Source organism: Vipera berus, assembly GCF_964194415.1.
Source record: "Vipera berus genome assembly, chromosome: 1".
Taxonomy (NCBI): Eukaryota; Metazoa; Chordata; class Lepidosauria; order Squamata; family Viperidae; genus Vipera; species Vipera berus.
In genome coordinates this window covers 185,266,742-185,283,398 of record NC_138202.1, presented here as the reverse complement: position 1 = coordinate 185,283,398, position 16,657 = coordinate 185,266,742, and the positions used below count along the sequence as shown (strand labels likewise).

Below are 16,657 nucleotides of genomic sequence, written 5' to 3'. Positions count from 1 at the left end.
GTTACTTTTTCAAGTTGTATCAAGTCCAAAAACAAATTTACTGGTGAATTCATTCCCATACCTTCAATACAGCATCGAACAAACACTATGAGGGTAGTTTTTTGCTTATTGTGGTTGATTCATCAATTATCAATGAAATTTTATTATTGGATCAAACAATTTCTTTAACCACAGTTTTCCTCATTTCTTCACTTATATGATTAACTTATATGATTAATTAATATATAATCTTAAAAGTCTTGCCATTGTGATAGAAGATTGCTACCACTGCTCCAGGGTTTGGCTAACTTAAATATACATAGCATAATTAGATTTATTATTGCTGCTAAAGCTATGGATTACGGATTCACATTTCCCATGGATTGTCTTCTGTCCAGGGGAGGGAAGCTTGGTAGATTCTAAATTTCATAATTTTCGTTATTCCTTTGTGGCAGGGTATATATGAGAACAAGCTGCAAAGGTCTTTAAAAACATGTTTCTCACATATTTATATTTTGAATCATAAATATTAAATCTTTTTTCTTTCCAATGATCCAAACTAATCCTTTAGAAATATGATTTCCAGTTTTAGCTACAGTAAACAAGCAAATTACACTAAAGCTAAATTTAACATTACTTGTTAAAGATATTTACTATATTTCAAAATTAGTATGCTTTCAGTCACAATCTTATTCCTATTCAATTTGGCTGATTTTAAAATGTGATGTAAAATCATAAGCGCATAAAAAGAAAACAGAAGAAACAGCTGCAAATTAACTCAACAGTTCTATGCTTAGCAACATTTCCATTTAATGAAAGTCTTTGCTCTTTCCAAATCTATTTCAGGGTTTACTTTCTATATACACAAACAATGGGAAATGAGTTTCTGGGCTGGTTCAAATTTTTTACACATTCCAAAAATTTCAGATAATCTATCTGTTCCATATAAATATAAAAGCATGATAGGCTCTGTATTTGTACAATGGCAGATTATCTTAGTGTGCAGAAATGTGGATCACTACAAACAGAATTTGCAAACCCTCTCCTTGACTTCAGAGTCATCCTGGTGAGATAGTCAGCATATAAATTTAATAAATAACATTTTTTTTTCAAATGCCCTTATCAGGAATTGAATTTGAATGAAGTTTCAGAAAAGCAAATGTCCTGTGCTGGTGGTACTAAGCTCCCAAAGATCTAGCATGGGATAAATGCATTCTTCCTAATAAAAATAACTTCCTGCCTTTTTCTAATCATCATTAGCAATTTGAAAAGTAAAACAAAATGAAACAAACCACTACTCCCTCCATGCAGGTAAAATTTCCTTGAGTCATACTTGGATATCCTATTTGCAAATAATATCTTACTTACCTAGTTGAGATGGTGTAGTTGGGGAGCAAAGTTCCTGCCTTCTTGCCTGTGCAACATTTGCCTGCCGGGTCTTTTGGCAAGCTCAGCAGCAATTCCTATTGGCTTCCAAAAGCCAATAGCATAACTGACTCAGGAATTCTGGGAGCTGAAGTCCATGAGTCATAAAAGAGCAAAGCCTGCAATAGGCTTAAGCCAATAGCAGCACAGCTTGTGCAAAAGATTTTTTTTAAAAAAGGTGCCGGAACGCTGATCTGAGCATTCTATGAGAAAAAAAGCCCTGGTCCTACATACACAAAGCCATACATTTGAGTAAGAAAAATGGAAGACTGTAATAACTTTGACATCTGTTGAGACATAACTCCCCCAAGCACAGTCCTTCCAGGAAATTTTCTGAGGGTGAAGGAAGGCTCATAAGGAGCAGCTGTTCTTGACATGAAAGTTTGTTTTTCAATTGAATTGTATAACGTATATATTAAAGATGAAAAGAATTCTGAAGTGATTTATCTTGGTCTGATTTTTTACATCTCAAAACTCTGACATTTTAACAGACATGTGTAGACTTTCTTTATCCACTGTAACTTTTTTCAAGCCCATCATAACTCTGAATGGTTAAATGATCACTCATAAGTTGAAGATCACCTGTAGTTGGTTAAGGCAGGGGTCCCCAACCTCTGGGCCATAGCCCACTAGTTTGCAAATGGGCCATGGAAACGGCAGGTGAGCATGCGCACAAGCATCCCCACTTGCAGCAAGTGAGTGAATGCACATGCACTCCATTTGTATGAATGGCAGATGTGTGTGGACACCACTTGCGCAAATGGAGCTGTGCACACCCATGCATGCTTGCCAGCTGCTCATGTGGAACCATCCCCTTCCCCCTCCCCATCCACAAAGCCAGAATGTTTGGGGAACTCTGGGCACCAGGATAGCAATCAGGAGATCCTTTCAGTCCTGTCTTAGGCACAAAAGCCAGCTGGGTGACTAGGGCCAGTCATTCTCATTCTCTCTCAACCCTAAGAAGCAGGGAAGGGCAAACCACTTCCAAACTCTTGTCAGGAAAACTGCAGGCGGTCACCAGGAGTCAGCATTGAACACACACACACACACACACACACACACACCCTGTAGACAGCAAATTTGCTCTTAATCTCAAAAAAAGGGGGGGGGGGCGAGGATATAAGAAATTACAACTTTAGTCTAACATTGACACTTGGGAAGAGCTGTGCCATTGTGGTGGGTGATTTCCCGGCAAAGAGGAACAGTCGGTATCCATTTGCTCATTCTGCCTATGAGGCCCTAGCTTAGAAGGATGGGAAATTCAACTTTGGCCCAATCCTCTTCACTATATTATTTAGAGGAAAATATAGTAGAATGGCCACCAGCACTTTATGCTTCAACATGCAAGAGAGAGTTGAAATGCAACACATCTGTAGAATGAAAGATAGAATTGAATTCTCATTGACCTCAAAGCATCTCATAGTTAGACTGAGTGGCATGGCAAAACTTAAGCTGATAAAACAGAAACAGAATACAAACTCAAAAGTAAATTGTGCAAATTGTATTTATAAATGCAGAAGGCATTATACAATTCCACTGAAGCTGAAAGTTGATATTGTTGGAAAAATAAGTTTGTTGATTCAAAGCAAAAGTTATTTTGTGGGAATCTGATAAATTGTTTTGTACTGCCTTTAATCATCATCACCTGTTCCAACATAGTTTATCATCATTGGCAGATTAACAGCCATACAGCAATACACAGACAGCAAAATAATTAAGAGTATATGCATATGCACACACACATTGTGTGTGTGTATATCTGTGTGTGTGTGTGTGTGTGTGTGTGTGTGTGTATATATATATATATATATATATATATATATATATATATATATATATATATACACACACATACAAACACACACAGAGATATAGATATAGACACATACACACACAACTAAATTCCTCCATTCAAATTTTAGCCTATATCACTTCAACGTATAGATGACCTGCCCACTTCTCTGTTCTACACTGGCACGAAGCGGCACTCACCAACACCAAGCCACAGGCAGTGCTTCAGTAGGGAGACCATTCCCAAAGCCATGTCTCCAGTAGAGGAATGAAGCCTGTCGACGCCAGGGGACTTTATTTTAAGCAACAGGAATCTTTGACGAACGAATTATTCCACAGAAAGATGGGCAGGACCAAGTGCAACCAATTCAACGTCGTACAAAGCCTCTACTAAGGGAGGTGGCAACACACGAGCCCGTAGCAAACGAGCCCACGAGCCGTAGCCTTCGTTCTTCTTCGAAGAAGGATATTTAGTTACCACAAAGGGCACGTGGAAAGGGAGGGAGTTCTGATTGGGTCGTTTTGGGGAGGGCAGAGGAAGAGCGAAGGAACAGTGGCGTAGCGTGGGGGGTGCAGGGGGGGCCGGCCGCACCGGGCGCAACATCTGGGGGGGGCGCGCTCGACGGCCCCGGGATCCGGCAGGGCGGAGGCACCGGAGCCCCAGCCGGGAAGGGCCTGACGCCCCACGGCGCGCCACACACACACACACACACACACACAAACACACAACCACACAGCGTGACTCCTCCTTCGGGCCGCTCCGCCTTCGCTCCGGCGCTGGACGAAAGCCTTCTCTCCCTCCTCCCCCCCCCGCAAAGGAGAAGGCGGCTCCTGAGCGTGCACAGAGCGCGGCCCTCCTGCAAGCCCGGGGCTCCGCTGCGGAGGCTCTCCCAAGGCGCTCCCGGGGTTGCCAAAGGCGGGGGGGGGGGCGCGGCGGGCAGTGGCGTAGCGTGGGGGGTGCAGGGGGGGCCGGCCGCACCGGGCGCAACATCTGGGGGGGGGCGCGCTCGACGGCCCCGGGATCCGGCAGGGCGGAGGCACCGGAGCCCCAGCCGGGAAGGGCCTGACGCCCCACGGCGCGCCACACACACACACACACACACACACACACAAACAAACACACAACCACACAGCGTGACTCCTCCTTCGGGCCGCTCCGCCTTCGCTCCGGCGCTGGACGAAAGCCTTCTCTCCCTCCTCCCCCCCCCCGCAAAGGAGAAGGCGGCTCCTGAGCGTGCACAGAGCGCGGCCCTCCTGCAAGCCCGGGGCTCCGCTGCGGAGGCTCTCCCAAGGCGCTCCCGGGGTTGCCAAAGGCGGGGGGGGGGGGCGCGGCGGGCAGTGGCGTAGCGTGGGGGGTGCAGGGGGGGCCGGCCGCACCGGGCGCAACATCTGGGGGGGGCGCGCTCGACGGCCCCGGGATCCGGCAGGGCGGAGGCACCGGAGCCCCAGCCGGGAAGGGCCTGACGCCCCACGGCGCGCCACACACACACACACACACACACACACACAAACAAACACACAACCACACAGCGTGACTCCTCCTTCGGGCCGCTCCGCCTTCGCTCCGGCGCTGGACGAAAGCCTTCTCTCCCTCCTCCCCCCCCCCGCAAAGGAGAAGGCGGCTCCTGAGCGTGCACAGAGCGCGGCCCTCCTGCAAGCCCGGGGCTCCGCTGCGGAGGCTCTCCCAAGGCGCTCCCGGGGTTGCCAAAGGCGGGGGGGGGGGCGCGGCGGGGCTTGAAAGAGGGTGGATTTCCCGCGGGGGGAGGATCGCTGCAGCGTCTCTCCGGGGGTCCCTGCTCTGGAACGAAAGCTGCGTCGGCAGGTTGCCGATCCAACCGTGCATGCAGACTTTGGGGGCGAGAGGACGTGGTCGGGTGCGTGTGCGTGTGTGTGTGTGTTTGTGGGCGCGCCCGTGCTGTCTCTGTTCTGCAAAAGGCGCTTTTTAAAAAAAATAAAATAAAAAAAAATAAATCCTGTCCTGCTGGAATGCAGAAAAGCAGCCCTCGCCCCCCCCCCCATTAAAAGCTTGAACTCTTCTTCTGCCTTCAATCTCAGTTTCTGGAGCGCGAACCGGATTAAAAGACAAGGATGCGTTCGATTGGCTCAAGAGTGTGTGAATTTGACCGGACCCGGTGCGGGGAAAACGAGCGCTCAGATGCCGCCTTCCCCAAATTGGCCATAAACTGGGATTCGTTTCATGTCATTCAACCGGGGCTTCGTGAACGTCACAGAAACACACATTAACTGTGTCAAAACATTTCTCTCTCCAAACTCCCAAGCTACAGACTTTCCCTTTTATTTAAAGGGGGTTTGTTTGTTTGTTTTAAAAAAAAACCTGTTTTATTTAATAAACAGCGGTTTATTTAAAGACCACATTCACACAGCACCCTAATGGCAAACCAAACGTATCATTGGGGTGACATGACAGCAAAGAATGGTGTGTGTGTGTGTGTGTGAACTTATACATCCAAAGCACCAGAAGGCAGGACAAGAAACAATAGATGGAAACTAATCAAGGAGAGAAACATCCTGGAATTAAGGAGAAACTTCCTGACAGTGAGGACAATTAATTAACCAGTGGAACAGCTTGCCACCAGAAATCGTGGCTGCTCCATCACTGGAAGTTTTTAAGAGGAGACTACTCAAATTGTATAGGGTCTCCTGCTTGAGCAGGGGGTTGGACTAGAAGACCTCCAAGGTCCCTTCCAACTCTCTTATTGTTATGGATGTGGATAAAGGTACAAAGAGAAGGAATGATAGTACCTCACTCGGAAACTCAGTTAAAGTTCCCAACTTTCTCCCTTCTGTCTGCTCCTAAGTCTTCGGCACCCAGCCTGGTCCGCTGACTTTGAATGACTGAAACTTTTGCTGGCAGGATGCTAAACCAACAGGTAAAGCTCAATTCCCTTAGGTCAGACTGACTGGCAGTCAGGTAACAACTGCAGCCGCCGCACCTGCGGCTGCTTGCTGCTGCTGCTCCTCCTCCTCCTCCTGCTGTATTGACTCTCTGCGGCCACTCGGTTCCCCCTGCAGGAGGCGATCGGGACCGCCCCCCCCCCCCGACACACGTCGCCAGCAGCGAGAGTTTCCAGCCAGGCCGGCGAATCTTTGGGGTGAGGTGCCAAAGAGAAGGAGGCGGCTTGGCTTGGATAAGCAGCGTCTGGGCAGAAAATAGGTCGGGCGCCGCAGCAAGTATGAATTCCTGGGGTTCAGCCTAAGCAGGCAAAGCTGCAGGGTGGGTTGGTTGGCTTTTCCGGCTTTGGAATAACCTTGGGAAGCTGAGGCATTGTAAGTTGGAAGTCATTGTTTGTCGCCTAACATGTTGGGTCAACCCCACGCCACATGCTAAGCCATAAACCGTGGTTGGTATCCAGGGTTTAGGACAAGATGGAGAAAACTAGCCAATTGTGGGATCATAAATCTTGATGAAGCCCATCATCGCTCCATGTGATGTATGCACTCAATCTACAAACGTAGTCCAAGCCTATTCACATCTGTTGTAAGGTCATTCTCTCGTGGGGTTTATCCTGACGTCCACTAAGAGTGGAACAAACATGCCCCATTAACCATTTTCAACGCCATGTCCTCTCTTTGTCTCATCCTAAATCACAGCTGAGGCACCTTAAAGTTGCCTTGTTTCAGTTTTAAACTAGCATTTTCCCTCTTCTCCAGAGACCCTTTTTTGCCTTGAACCTAACTCAGGGGTAGGCAACCTTGGCTCTTTTATGACTCATGGACTTCAACTCCCAGAATTCCTGAGCTAGTGGAAGAGACTCGAGTGCTAAAATCCACAGGTTAGGGGGCGCAAATTACTTGCCTTGCCCCGGGTGCTGACTACCCACGCTACGCCACTGCGAAGGAATGATGTTCGTTTTCCTTCTTCCTCCAGGGACTTGCTGGTCGGCGGGGGACCGTGGTGTTGCCGTGAGGGGGAGCTTGCACCAGACTCACTCGCAAGGCGAAGGAATATGCGTAGCAAAAATATTTAAAACAAACTCATTTGTGCTGGCGGAACTGCAGGTTTTTCTTCCTGTGGGTTCTATTTCTGAGACTGCCTGAAGGTGGATTAACCAAGGCTCACGAATTCCGGGTTTTATTATTCACTCAAAGATCAGAGTTGAAAGAGAGCAGCATGGAGAGTAGCCAAGAGTCGAAAGCAAAAGACAATAAACTCTAGTGTTATCCACCCGTCACTGTTGTATGACCTCCTTCTGGGATAGTATGACGGGCCGTTGCCCGGAGAGGAGCGGGAAAGGCTATCCTTGAGGGTGGTTTTGTGTCTTTATCTCTGATACAGTACTCCTTCCAGATACTTTAACATTCTTATATAGGCCTTGGCTTGTGGAGCCTTCATCCATCAATTGCCCCAGTATTTGCTGCAGTTTATCACTATCATGTTTGAGTAGTGGTGCCCAAAACTAAATACAGTACTTCAAACTACTTCTCATGATCTTAGCACCATGCCCTTGTTCTTGTACTGCAGAATAGTGTTTACCTTTTCAGCAGCTGCATCATACTGTTGGCTTATGTTTCACTTGGATTTGACTTGAGTACAGCTTATTTTTACATTTACTGCCAAGCCACTAGGACCTATCCTAGATAGATGCTGAACTTTAAATTTCTTCTTGAATAAATTCCATTTATTCATTTCAGCTTACTGCTCAAGTCTATTTATATGATTTTAAATCTTCTCTTACTTATTTACTTACTTATACCACCACTACCCCAGTTTTGTGCTCTCTGCAAAACTTTATGAGTACTCACCACTCTTTGAAAAGTCATTGATAAAAAAAACATTAAAATATCAGGACTTGGGACTAAGCTTCTAATTTTGCCTACTGCAAGTCTAACTAGCAATATATTAATAACCCACTTAACTGTTTATTAAGAAAATATAATCTGTCAAAGTTTTTATTTTACTGGAATACACCATGTCTTATACATTCCTGATTGACCAAGTTAACAAGATCAAGAAAAGAAATAAGACTGGTCTGTAATTACTTGTGATAAATCCATTCCAACTTCTGTTAGCATGCCCACAAGTGCTCACAAATGTACTGATACTGTAATCTGTTTGAAAACCTTGTCCATTATAGGAGTCAAAGTGACACATATAGTTTCCTGGGTAATCTTTGTTATGTATTAATATTGATATTATGGTGCTGTAAAACTAGGATACCTCCAACAATTTTGGAGGGAAAATTCAAAGGATTCAAGTTTGAGCGGGAGCAAGCTGTGATTGGTTGGCGCCCTAGAGTATAAAGAGCAGGCATGTTGCCAATGTTTGACAGTTCTGTTCTTGGTTGAATAAACACTTTTGTATAATGCCGGTCTGGTCATTGCCTTCAAAACCCACTACACAATAGTGGTGACGAAGGTGGGGTGCTGCAGAAAGAGAGCTGGTGTGAGTTAAGAGACTGAAGTCACTTGGTGTCAGACCAGGCACTGAGTCCTGGTGGGACCACGTCCCGCCCTGGCTGCCAGTAAGACACACTGGAGGCACAGACATCCTGAGGGATTCGTCTCCAGGATCAAAAAGGCTACACAGCTCCTACCGCAGCAGCAAGGGCAGTAACCAGGACCCCACAGAACTCCCAGAATGGCTAAACTTGGCTCAACGAGTTCAACATCACCCATCCGGAGCAGTGGAGCTCCTATGTCTCCCATGTTGACAATTACCTATGGGCAAACCAGGTCAGAGACGATGGCCTGAAGGCAGCAAGCCTACTCTGTGCATGCGGGCATGCAACGTTCGACATCACAGAAAACCTGGTAGCACTGGCAAGCATAGAGTCAGTGAGATATGCAGACCTCAAGAGGAGGTTAAAAAAACATTTTGAGCCAAAACTCCATAATTGCTTGGTGCCATGCTTTTGAGCAATGCGAGCAGAGGTCTGGAGAATCAGCAGCTGAGTTCGTTCATGCAACTGTGAGTTTCCAGATTTAGAAGTCCACTTCAGAGACAGACTTGTTTGTGTTTTTTTTTAATTGAAAAGTTTTAAAATACATTTTTGAATACAAAAAAAGCCCCCCTCCTTCCCCCCCCCTCCCCAACTTCCCAGAGCTGAATACAGGGTATAAAAATACAAACATAATCTAAAATACGCTAACAACAATAAAACATTAAATTCTATCACACTTTAACTCTCCATCGTCAAAATAATAATAAAATAACTACAAACTAATCATACATCATATAGATCCACTACTTATTCAAATGCTAAATGAAACTTTTTAGTCCCATATTTGTTCTGGATATAATCAATCCATCTCCTCCATTCACCAATATATCTCTGTTGCGATTGGTCTTTCAAATACGCTGAAATCTTCACCATTTCCGCCAAGTTAGAAACTTTTAAAGTCCACTTCTATAGTCGGCAGTTCTTCCTTCTTCCAATATTGCGCTACTAAAAGTCTCGCTGCCGTAATTAAATTCAACATCAACTTAATATCTATAGCAGCAGTATCTGTAATAATACCCAATAAAAACAATTGTGGAGAAAACTATCCTTTTCTTAAATATCTTTTGCATATTCCACCAAATTTTAATCCAAAAAGCTTTAACCTTTTTACAAGTCCACCATATATGAAAATACATTGCATCCTCACAACCACACCTCCAACATTTAGGCTGGCAGTTCGGATACATACTTGCTAATTTTTTAGGGTCTAAGTGCCACCTATAAAGCATTTTGTAAAAAATTTGTCTTAAATTTTGGGCCTGTGTGAATTTAACATTTCTAACCCAAATCTTTTCCCAAGTATCCATTGTTATAACTTCTTGAAAATTCTGAGCCCACTTTATCATACAGTCTTTAACAAGTTCCGTCTCTGAATCAATTTCTATCAATGCATTATATATCCTTTTTATATGTGCTTGACCTTGATCTCTAATTTGCTTTAGCAAATTTTCATCAGTCATCAAAAAAACAGTTTTCTGATCCTCTTTCCATCTAGCCTGTAATTGCCCATACTGAAACCAAGTTTGTACAATCTTTTCTTCTTTTAAAATATTATATGGCTTTAATTGCCATACATTCCTTTCTAAACTTAAGATTTCCTTATATGTAGTCTCATCATGTTGTTTGTGGTTTGTTAAATAAAGAGCTTCAGCAGCACCTATTTGCCATGGAAAAACTGACATTTCAAGATGCTTTCAAGGAAGTCATGGCAGATGAGGCTGCCGTAGGAGCAATGAAGGCTCTCCGGTCACCAAAAGCACACACCAGCCCTGCGGCGATCCACCATGAGACTGCTGAGGGAGCCAGGGAGACCGATGAAGACAATGAGATCAATCGGTTGCAGAGAGAGCCACCCAGACAGCAACATTCGACAGAGCAAACAACAGCCCCACTGAACTGCGCCACCTGCTGGGGACAGCATAAAAGGGCAGAGTGCAGATTTCACACAGCTGTGTGCCGCGCCTGTGGAAAGCAAGGGCACATCACCAGAGTCTGTAGAGGTTGCCAGAGAGAAACATGAACTGCTCCCCCACAGCAGAAAGTCAATTGGGGCCCAGGGAAGAACCAGGTTGGATATTGCTCAGGGAGGCGAAGTATCCAATGAACGGGAGCCCGACGCCCCCTCACGCACAGAGGGCCATTCCGAGTGCACTGCCTGCAGTTTGGGGGTAAGTGTAGCCCCTGGGTTGTTCCAAAGCATCATGGAACGGACTCTTAAAAATATACCAGGCATCTTCCCATACTTCGATGACCTCCTAATCGCAGGGGAATCAGCAGCAGTCCTAGCAGAATGTCTCTGGGCAGTACTGCAACACTTCTGTGAGGCAGGTTTAAATCTAAAAAAAGACAAGTGCCAAATTGGTGTGGAATCCGCAGAGTTCCTGGGGTTCTGTATTGACGCTAATGGAATCTACCCATCAGAGGCCAAGTTGAAAGCAATTGAACAAGCCCACAGACCCAAATCCAAGGGGGAACTGCAAGCATTTCTGGGCCTGCTTAACTTCTACCACTCATTCTTGCCACACAAGACTGCCCTGGCTGAACCACTTCACCACCTATTGGACATAAAAGTGCCCTGGGTCTGGTCGAGCACCCACGATAGGGCATTTAAGGTGGTCAAGTCACTGCTGTCATCAAACTCCGTGCTGATGCATTTTAATGAAAAACTGCCAGTAATGCCAGCCTGCGATGCTTCACCTTATGGCATTGGGGCAGTGCTAACCCATCAAATACTACTCATGAACCTTATCATCAGCTTAGAGAAACTATGCACAAATCGATTAAGAAGCGCTTGCCATTGTTGCAGGTATTAAGAAGTTCCACGACTTATATGGGCGACCCTTTACCTTCTTCACAGACCACAAGCTGCTGCTTGGCCTTTTGACAGCTGATAAGCAGACTCCACAGATCCTGTCTCTGTGGATGCTGCGATGGTCAATTTTCATGGCTGCCTACTTGTACAGGTTAGTCCACAAGCCAAGGAGGGAAATGGGCCACGCCGATGCGCTCAGCCGACTGCCTCTGTTGCAGATGGATACAGACCCAGCTCTGGCAGCAATCCAGGACCTTCCAGAAACAGCCCTGCATGCACCACAGACAAAACACTCAGCCGCATTCTCAACTGGGTGTTGAGGGGATGGCCAGAAACCCGCCCAGGCCCAGAGTTCCAGCACTATGCATGCAGAAAAGATGAACTATCAGCCCACAAGGGTTCTGTACTATGGGGGAGCAGGGTCATCGTCCCACCCAGTCTTCAAGCCAGGGTGCTAGATTCCCTACATGAAGGGCACCCCGGAATCGTAAGAATGAAGGCTTTAGCCAGGAGCTATTTGTGGTGGCCGGCCTGGCTAAAGACATTGAAACCCAAGTAAGGAGCTATCAGGTCTGCCAAGAGACCTTTCCAGAGATGTCTCAAGCACCCGTGCACTGCTGGGAGACCTCGCACACCCCTTGGTTTCGCGTGCACATTGAATTTGCAGGCCTATTCAAGGGACAGGTATTCCTCATTGTTGTGGATAGCTATTCCAAGTTATTGGAAGTAGTACCTGTCCCATCAATGACAACTGCCAGGTTCATCCAGGAGCTAAGCTGGCTCTTCGCCACACACGGTCTGCCAGATGTCATCGTTTCTGACAATGGGGCATAATTCACAGCAGCAGAATTCCAATCATTCCTAAATGCCAACATGATATGGCACGCAGGCACCCTACAACCTGAGTGATGAGCTGCCCCCCCCCCCCCCGGCCATTGACTTTGCTTGTCAGAAAGTTGCTAAAGGTGATCACATGACCCTGGGACACTGTGACCATCATAAGTGTGAATCAGTTGCCAAGCATCTGAATGTAAATCACATGACCCTGGGGATGCTGCAACAGTCATAAGTGTAGAAAATGGTCATAAGTCACTTTTTAGTGCTGTCATAACTTCGAACATTCGCTAAGCAAATTGTTGTAAGTTGAGGACTACCTGTACTTTATCATTTTTTTCCTTTTTTTTTTTCTCAAGTGTTTGACAAGTTGCTGGGTGACTCGGATATTGCCTTATCCTAAAAGTGGTACAATAGTGAAAAGGTTGAAAAGCCCTGGATTACAGTACAGATAGTCCTCGACTTACAACAGTTCATTTAATGACCATTCAAAGTTATAATGGTACTAAAAAAAGTAACTTGTGACCATTTTCACACTTATAACCATTACAGCATCCTCACAATCACATATGGATGCCTGACAACTAACTCACATTTATGACAGTTGAAGTGTCCCCGAGTCATGTGATTTCCCCCTTTTGCGACCTTCTGACAAGCAGTCAATGGGAAAACCAGATTCACTTAACAACTGTGTTACTAATTTAGCAACTGCAGTAATTCAATTAACAAGAAAAGTTGTAAAATGGGGCAAAACTCACTTAACAATTTTTTCACTTAGCAACATAAATTTTGGGCTCAACTGAAGTCATAAATTGCTACTTGTGTAGCAAAGCCAGAACTAAAGATTCATGTACCAAATTTTCCAAGTTAACTTTCCCTGTCCAGTTTCTCCCCCTTGATAGTCCCTTATTGTCCAATTATATTTGAATAAATTGTTTTGGTAACTGTTTCTTCAACAGTGGGCTGGCTAGTTAGCCAGCATTCCATTCCCATAGCTTTGACCTGGAGATGGTGTTTCTGGAAGGCACAATGAGTAGTTACTTTGCCCCTCTCATCTAGCTCCCTCCCCCCATGTCCATTGCAGACTGGCAGCTAGCAAATGCAAAGCTCTGTGTATGATGGCAGTTCTGACACCTAAGAAATATAAATTGAGAATGGTACAGTCAACTAACAAATAAAAAAGAAACAAGTTACTTTGTATTTACTTTTACTTTCCTTTTAAGTTTCTCTTGGTGGAAGAATACAGTATTTCTCAATATATATAAATTAATACACTTTTTCTCTTGAGGGAAGAGATAAGCATTAACTCTCTAATAAAATCCCTAGAAATACTTTCTACAGGGACAAACCTATGCATAGGGTTGCCCAAAAGACAACAAAAAAGAGCTTTCCTGTCAGGACCCACCCCAATCCAAATCTTAGGAAATAAGAACTCTCTGATCCAAGTTTGTCCAAAAGGAAAAGTTTACTAGGATGAGATCAGTTGTGGCAATACAAGACGGGATCTGACATTAAGTTACATTTTGATACTGTATAAAGCATTCCCGTTTCAACCCCCTCCCTTCGAATCCATTTGGTCAGGCTCACATCATTTACTTAGGTGTCAGGCCCTTTCGTGGGAAAGGGAAATCTTCTTGCGTTTATTGTTATTGCTTTCTTCCTTTCAGTTTCAAATGGAGATGCAACCCAGATCTCTCTCTCTCTCTCTCTCTCTCTCTCTGTTCCCCCCAGATCAAAAGCTTTCCTGGTCTTTGAAAACAGCCTACTGCAATCTGAATAGACATCCTCTCCCCCCCCTCGGAGAGATGGCAGAATCTCGAGTATAGGTACAATATTCTAACCATACATTTATGAAATGTGATATAAATGGATTCTGACAATCGGCTCTCCTTTCAGAAAAAAGTTGTGTCCCTCTGCGGGGAAAAGAAAACATAAATTTTAGCCTGGTTTGTTCGGATATTCTGTATGAAATCTCTTAAGCAACCTTGGTGCTTTAACGTGAAGTTTGTTAACCCACTCATTTTCTGAGGAGGGCAGGTGTTTCCATGCCACTAAATATTGTATCATTCCGTGGTGTTTTCTGGAATCTAAGATTTCTTTCACTTCAAAATGTTCTCCTTCCACCATGATGGGTGGTGGTGGTGGTGGGATTTTTGTTCATAGGGGTGATTGTTGTTCTCTCTTTATTAAACTGCAGTGAAAGGTTGGGTGTATTCGTCTAAGATTTTGGGATAGTTCTAATTCAACTGTTACTGGGTTTATGATTTTCTTAATTGGAAAAGGTCCAATATATTTTGGTCCTAGTTTTTTACATGGTTGGAGTGATTTCAGGTATTTTGTGGATAAATATATCATCTCTCCTACCCTGAATGGTGTGGGATCAGTTCTTTTTTTGTCTGCCTGTGTCTTGTATGCTTTTCTGGCATCTTCCAACACTTTCCTAATGATTGGCCAGGTATTTTGTAATTAAGCAATCCATTCCTTCAGTTTAGGAATGACCAGTTCTTTTGGGGTTATTTCTGGTATTGGGTTGAAACTCTGGCCTGTAGCTACTTGAAAAGGAGTTTAACCTGTGCTTGAGTGGACTGCATTATTATATGCTACTTCTGCGAAAGGCAGTCGGTCCATCCAATTTGATTGCTGGAAATTAATAAAACATCTTAAATATTGTTCAAGTACAGCATTACGTCGTTCAGAAACCCCATCCGTTTGAGGGTGGTGATTAGATGACACTCCTTGGGTGGTTCCTAAGAGGGATAAAAATTCTTTCCAAAATGCCGGCATAAATTGCACCCCTCTATCAATCTGTAAATATGCTGTACAAAAAGTTTTGCTAATGCTTTTGCAGTTGGGATTTTTTGGCAAGGTATGAAATGTACTTGCTTAGAGAACAGATCTGTGACAGTCCAGACTACGGTGTTTCCATTACTTTCTGGCAGTTCTATGATAAAATCCATGGCTATTTCTTTCCATGGGGCTGCGGGGTTTGCCACTGGTTGTAACAGACCTGGCGGTTTCCCTTGCAGTCTTTTGGCCATCGCGCAAATTTGACAGCTACCCACATAGCTTTTTATGTCCTTTTTCATAGATGGCCACCAAAATTGCCTTTTAGTTAAGTGTAAGGTTTTTACAAAACCAAAGTGTCCTGCTGATTTTGTATCATGGCACAGTTGCATGAAATTGATTCTCTGTGTGGCAAGTATATAGCTTCTCCCCCACCCATCTTTAATTGTGCACAAATGTCTATTTTTTTGGAACCATTCATCGCTTTCCAAAGACTTCCTGAATTCTATTCCAGTTTGGCTATCTACCTTTGGCTTCATTTTTTCTTGTGCCCTGGTGGTGACTGGTGCTGCCAGTTGTTGTTCCGGCACAAGTGGTTTAAAGTCAGTAACTCTTGTGCTGTTACATTGGGGCATGCGGGATAATGCATCTGCCAGGAAGTTCTTTCCCCCCGGTAAGTGTTTGAGAGTGAAATTGAATTGGTGAAAATGTTGGGACCAGAGGGCTTGCTTAGGAGTGAGCTTCCTGGGTGTTTTTAGTGCTTCCAAATTCTTGTGGTCTGTCCAGACCTGGAAAGGTATTTTATTTACTTCTAAAAATTGGCGCCATGTTAGTAATGCCCACCTCAACAAGAATACCTCTTTTCCCCATATTGGCCAACGTTTCTGTGAGTTTTCTGGATGTGTATGCGCATGGTTGCAACGTCCCCCCATCATTTTCTTGTAATAATACGGCTCCTACCGCTACATCGCTCGCATCTGCCTGTATTACAAAAGGTTTGTTGGGATCTGGGTGTTTTAGGACAGGTTCAGCAGAAAAAAGTCTCTTTAGCCTCTCAAATGCTGTTTGACACTCCATTGTCCACTTTACAGGCTGGTTGGAATTCGCACTTCAATAGTTTAGCATATAGGTTGGCAGCTCGCAACTTTTTCAGGACTGCTCTGACTAGGTTGATGTGTTCCTCTTTGATCTCAGTGAAGATAATGATGTCATCCAGTTAAACCAGGACCCCCTTATAAAGGTGCTCCATTAGCACGTCATTAATTAATTACATGAATACTGCGGGAGCCCCTTGCAGTCCAAATGGCAGTACTTTGAACTGGTAGCAACCCAATGGGCAGTTGAATGCGGTTTTCCATTCGTTTCCCTCCTTAATCCTAACATGGTAATATGCTTCCCTCAGGTCTAGTTTGGTAAAAATCCTTCCTTTCGACAGATGGGATAGCATATCCTTCATTAGGGGTAAGGGGTACAGATTGCATTCACTAATTGTGTTCAGATTTCTATAATCTATACAACAGCGGTAAGAACCATCCTTCTTCTCCCTGAACAGAACTGGGGCGGCCACTTT

At 44.6% G+C, this 16,657-nt stretch overlaps 1 protein-coding gene across 2 annotated transcripts in view; it reads right to left on the bottom strand.

Moving 5' to 3' along the window:
* Window positions 1-3,640, bottom strand: part of RAMP1 (receptor activity modifying protein 1) — a 49,132-nt gene extending 45,492 nt beyond the window's left edge. For both annotated transcript variants that reach the window (XR_014027302.1, XM_081334373.1), the window contains exon 1: window positions 3,397-3,640. Coding sequence is in view for 1 of the 2 variants with exons in the window: in XM_081334373.1 (XP_081190499.1) it covers window positions 3,397-3,448 (52 nt within the window). In the remaining variant the exon portion in view is untranslated. The remainder of the gene's footprint in view (window positions 1-3,396) is intronic.
* Between the last annotated feature and the right edge of the window lie 13,017 nt (window positions 3,641-16,657).